Below are 4,199 nucleotides of genomic sequence, written 5' to 3'. Positions count from 1 at the left end.
ACCCCACTTAAATCATGTCCACATGGATATGAAACTAAATACATTTGCACACATCTTGTGTCCATATCTTTCTGTTTTGGTGGTCATGCCACGGTGCATGAATGCGCGGGTCATGGTCAAATATCTGGATTAAGAGGTTGCTTTTTCTTTGCACAGCATGAAAGAAACGCGAAATGAATGGGCTGTGATTTGAGTTTTTTAAGCAGACGTTGAGTTCAATAATTTGTACGGCCCTCGAAGGATGTTGTAAAAATTGAAATGGCCCTTGAGAGGAAAAAGGTTCCCCACCCCTGCTCTAGACTCTTGATTTCAGACAGAGGGGGAAAAGAGGTGCTGCAGCACAGGCAGTATGATACAAATTAAGAGCTTTTTGAACATTAAAGCATGGAGACATGTCAGAGTAGAACCACAAAATGAACCTAAACATTAGCATGATAGGGGGACCTTCAATATTAAGAAACAAATTGTCTTTCCAATTTTCATAAGCTAAAGAATTTGTCTTTATTGGTGTTTACGGGAAAGGATGCAAAGAAATATGCTTTTAGTGAAGGTACTGTTTGCAAAATACCCAGGCTGTTATCATACAATATTTGTGTTTATGCGTACATTAAGTAATGCACTATAGTTCATATATCCCATGTAATCAGTTCACATGTAACCTATTAATCATGAGTCAGGACAGTGACGGAGTATAAAGAGCAATACAGTCTGCATGCGGAGTAGTTAGAGACGGATGGGTGGGTACAAACACTTTTTAAAGAAGACCACTGTTAGTGTTGTGTGTTGAACCAGAATTTGAGGTAGCGTTACTTCCATAACTAAGTAACGCGTCCAACGTCCATCGTTTTTTCTAACCCTGACTTTTTTCCTAAACCTAATCAAGTAATTTTTCTTGCCTTAACCGATTCTGCACTGTGTTTGTGCAGGTGCACTGATTGCGGATATCCTTATGCACAAAATAAATTACAAAAATAAAGTTCCTATGACAACATAAGAACCGTTGTATAAGGAAACGTTGAAATACCAAATGGATACAAGGCATACTGATGTGACAAACCTGCCATCTATTGCACGCCACAATGCATAAAGTTTGTGTTTTTTTTATATTCTTCCACATTTTTCAGTTAACATAGTGTATTTTATTTTAGCTATTTCCCTTCGTATGATTAGTTGGGATGTATTGCTCAGTTTCAGGAAATAATTACGCAGATGGAAATTGAGTTGAAGGAAAGGCAGACTATTAAATAAAGTCAAAATGTCCAAAGAATAAGTTGTAAAATCAACAGATTACATACAGACAGTGAACCTCTGATTGCCTTTTTTCCAGTGTGTCAGAATCAAAACGTATTGTATTTGCTACTTCAGACGAGACGCAGGCTGATTACGTAGCTGCTTGTATGGGTGTCTTACAAGCATGGGAATATACTCGGGGAAACATAATTAACACAATCACATACTTTCCAACAATCTGCACTTAATTACTGTTTTATACAAATAACAATAATTGTCATCAAACTAACTGCAGACATTATACTGTACGTTCTGCCCTTTTGTGTTTCCCTAAAAAACAAAGTGTTTATATGAAAACAACAGTGTAGCCAACAATTATGACGATTGCCTTATTTGTTTGCGTGCTGCCTTTGAAAGCTGACAGTCGGTCCTGCTTCCGCTATGCCTGGTGCTTCCAGACAGCAAGAAAAGAGAGAAGATAAATACATCTGATGTGCTCGCTTGTACCATTCTCTGGTGAGTCCATGAAGCGGTAAAAAGAAAAGGCGCTCGGCCCCACCTCGTGACATGCCGGCGCTCCACAGTATGCTCCCGCCTATGGTGTATGCAAACTGTGAATGACAAATACCAAGAGAGCTGTTCCACTGCTCACACAGGAGGCCAATGCTTGCCAGGGAACATTCCGCCGGAGAGTTTAAATCCTCCAACACATTGATTTACTTCCTTTTTAACAAAAACAAAAACTGTATTTAAAGGGATAAAGCATCATCCTTTGCTCTAGTAATGACTTTAAAGCACATGGGTTGTGAATAATCTTTATGTGTGTCCTTTAATAGCTTATTTCCTTGCGTCTCTCCCTGTTGAACACACCCAATGTGTGTGTGTGTGCTCTCTCCTCAGCTCTACAACATCGCCCCCCCCTCAGATGCTGGGCCTTCGCAGCAGCTTGGAGCTCAAACTGACAAATCATCAAGCTCTCGCAATCGTCTTCCAGCTGGAGTTCGTCTTCTCTGCTCCAATTGGCCGAGAGACAATGGTAAGAGAGATGCAAAAACACACAAGTTCTCCTTAAGGATAACAGAAGTTAATACTGAAACTAAATATTGAAGTCCTAGCCTAAAATCCTCCGCTTTATGAAATGACAGGAAAACAGAATGACTTCTTCACTTGACTTAAACATGTTTTCACTCTAATGGACAAACCCCCTACTTTCTTCTCTTTATCCTACCTTTGTTCTCTCAATACCTTTTTTTATCCTTGCTGCACTCCAATCCATCTTTAGGCATTGACAAATGTAAAAATGTGAAATACAAATATTTATTTTTACTTAAAGTGGACCTATCATGCTATATTTGAAACATATATTGTAGGGCCATACCTATATAAAACATATCTTTGAAGTCTTTTTTTCAAAATACCAACATCATGCATTTTAGCCATGCCTCATTTCGCTCTATTTGCTCCAGCCCTGTTTTTGCAAGGGCTGATTCTGCTTTTGTGGTAGACTACAGCGCCACTTAAAGGCCTGGCATATGTACTACAGCGTCTCCAGCGCTTTCGAGCGGTCTCTCATTCCCCTGATAGGTGGAGAGTTGCCCATATAGGCGGAGCACCCCTTTTCTGACGTCCGAAAAATTCAAATAATAATCAGCTCCGTTGCAGCCCCGTTTTTAGAGATTTGGGTATGGAGGAAAAGAGAGGGTTGTGTTTTCTGACACTTGGTGAGTTCCCTGACACACCGGGGACACATTTGCATGTATAAAAGACGTACAAAAGTGCATTTTGCATGATAGGTCCCCTTTAAAGGTAGGTAGGTAGGTAAGAATGGAGAAATCAGCTCGAGTGCGCTATAATTTGAAAGTACACAACTGAAAAAAATCGGCCCCTTCCTTCAGACTTCCTTACAGAGCCCCTCCTCCAACAGACATGAACGCGCACATGACCAATGAGGGCACAATATAAGTTTGTGCACGAGATGGAAGGCTGACAGGCAGGTAGGCGGGCAGATAATTGGACTTGCTTTTTACAGCGCCACGGCTTCCACAGATGACATATTTGTATAGATTTATTGTCAAAGCATTTAATTTATTCATTGCTACCCTACCTTTAAGGGGTTTAAAAATGCTCACGTTGTACAATGTATAACAATACATATGTTAAAAAGGATATGTTTCTAAATTGTTTTTTGAAGGCTAGACAACATTTGCAAACACAGTGCTGTGATTGTTTGAATACCAAATAAAATTCCACATAAAAATAATAGTCTGTCTCCATATAAAATGTTAATTTTGTGATATTCCTAATATGTTTTCCTGTCATGCCTCCCCATGTCCATATTAATTGCAATGACCAGTAGCTGGAACCTGGTGCAGAGCGACACAGTCAACACACCCGGGGAAGTCATTTCCAAATTCAAGCCGCACCACTTAACAGCCGCTCATGGCATGGAAAACCTCAGAAAGACTGCGGTAATTATGTGCGTGGGTGAGCCTTCAACACTTAACGCATGCCAAGGCTGGGCTCCCATTGTGTTACTGCGTGTTACACTTTTTACACAATCAGGGGTCACTGAATCACCAATTAAAAGCAGAAAAAAAGCCACTCAGTCATAGGAGCACCATGGGACATTTGCATTTATGTATTAAATCACCCATTCTTACTCTGCAACCACTTGACAGCCCATTAGTGTCTGTTGTAATGGACATTGTCCTTTTTTAGTTTTGTTTTTAGCAAAGATGACAGTGATTACTCCACTATAGACTTGTTGACATATAATGGATAGTAGTTGGGGGTGGATAATGGATTTTGTTTAGGTAAAAAACAGTCTAAAGAAGAGCTTTATCCAGAATATGAAACATAACACAATATACTTTACCAATAGCTAACCATCTGTGACCCGCTCTATCGAAATCAGTCGGAAGTTGAAACGGCTCATTTCAAAAATAAACGTGGATTTGCGTAAAAAACTA

At 39.8% G+C, this 4,199-nt stretch overlaps 1 protein-coding gene across 1 annotated transcript in view; it reads left to right on the top strand.

The window, feature by feature from the left end:
- LOC104943086 (nephrocystin-4-like) overlaps positions 1 to 2,266 on the top strand; it is a gene marked incomplete at its 3' end in the record, with an annotated part of 6,663 nt that extends 4,397 nt beyond the window's left edge. The window contains exon 3 of the mRNA XM_010768408.1: positions 2,131 to 2,266. Within this exon, the coding sequence (XP_010766710.1) occupies positions 2,131 to 2,266 (136 nt within the window). The remainder of the gene's footprint in view (positions 1 to 2,130) is intronic.
- Between the last annotated feature and the right edge of the window lie 1,933 nt (positions 2,267 to 4,199).

Source organism: Notothenia coriiceps, unplaced genomic scaffold (genome assembly GCF_000735185.1).
Source record: "Notothenia coriiceps isolate Sejong01 unplaced genomic scaffold, NC01 NC01_scaffold00005692, whole genome shotgun sequence".
Taxonomy (NCBI): Eukaryota; Metazoa; Chordata; class Actinopteri; order Perciformes; family Nototheniidae; genus Notothenia; species Notothenia coriiceps.
The sequence above is the reverse complement of the archived record's forward strand: the minus strand, read 5'-3'. Positions and strand labels throughout refer to the sequence as shown.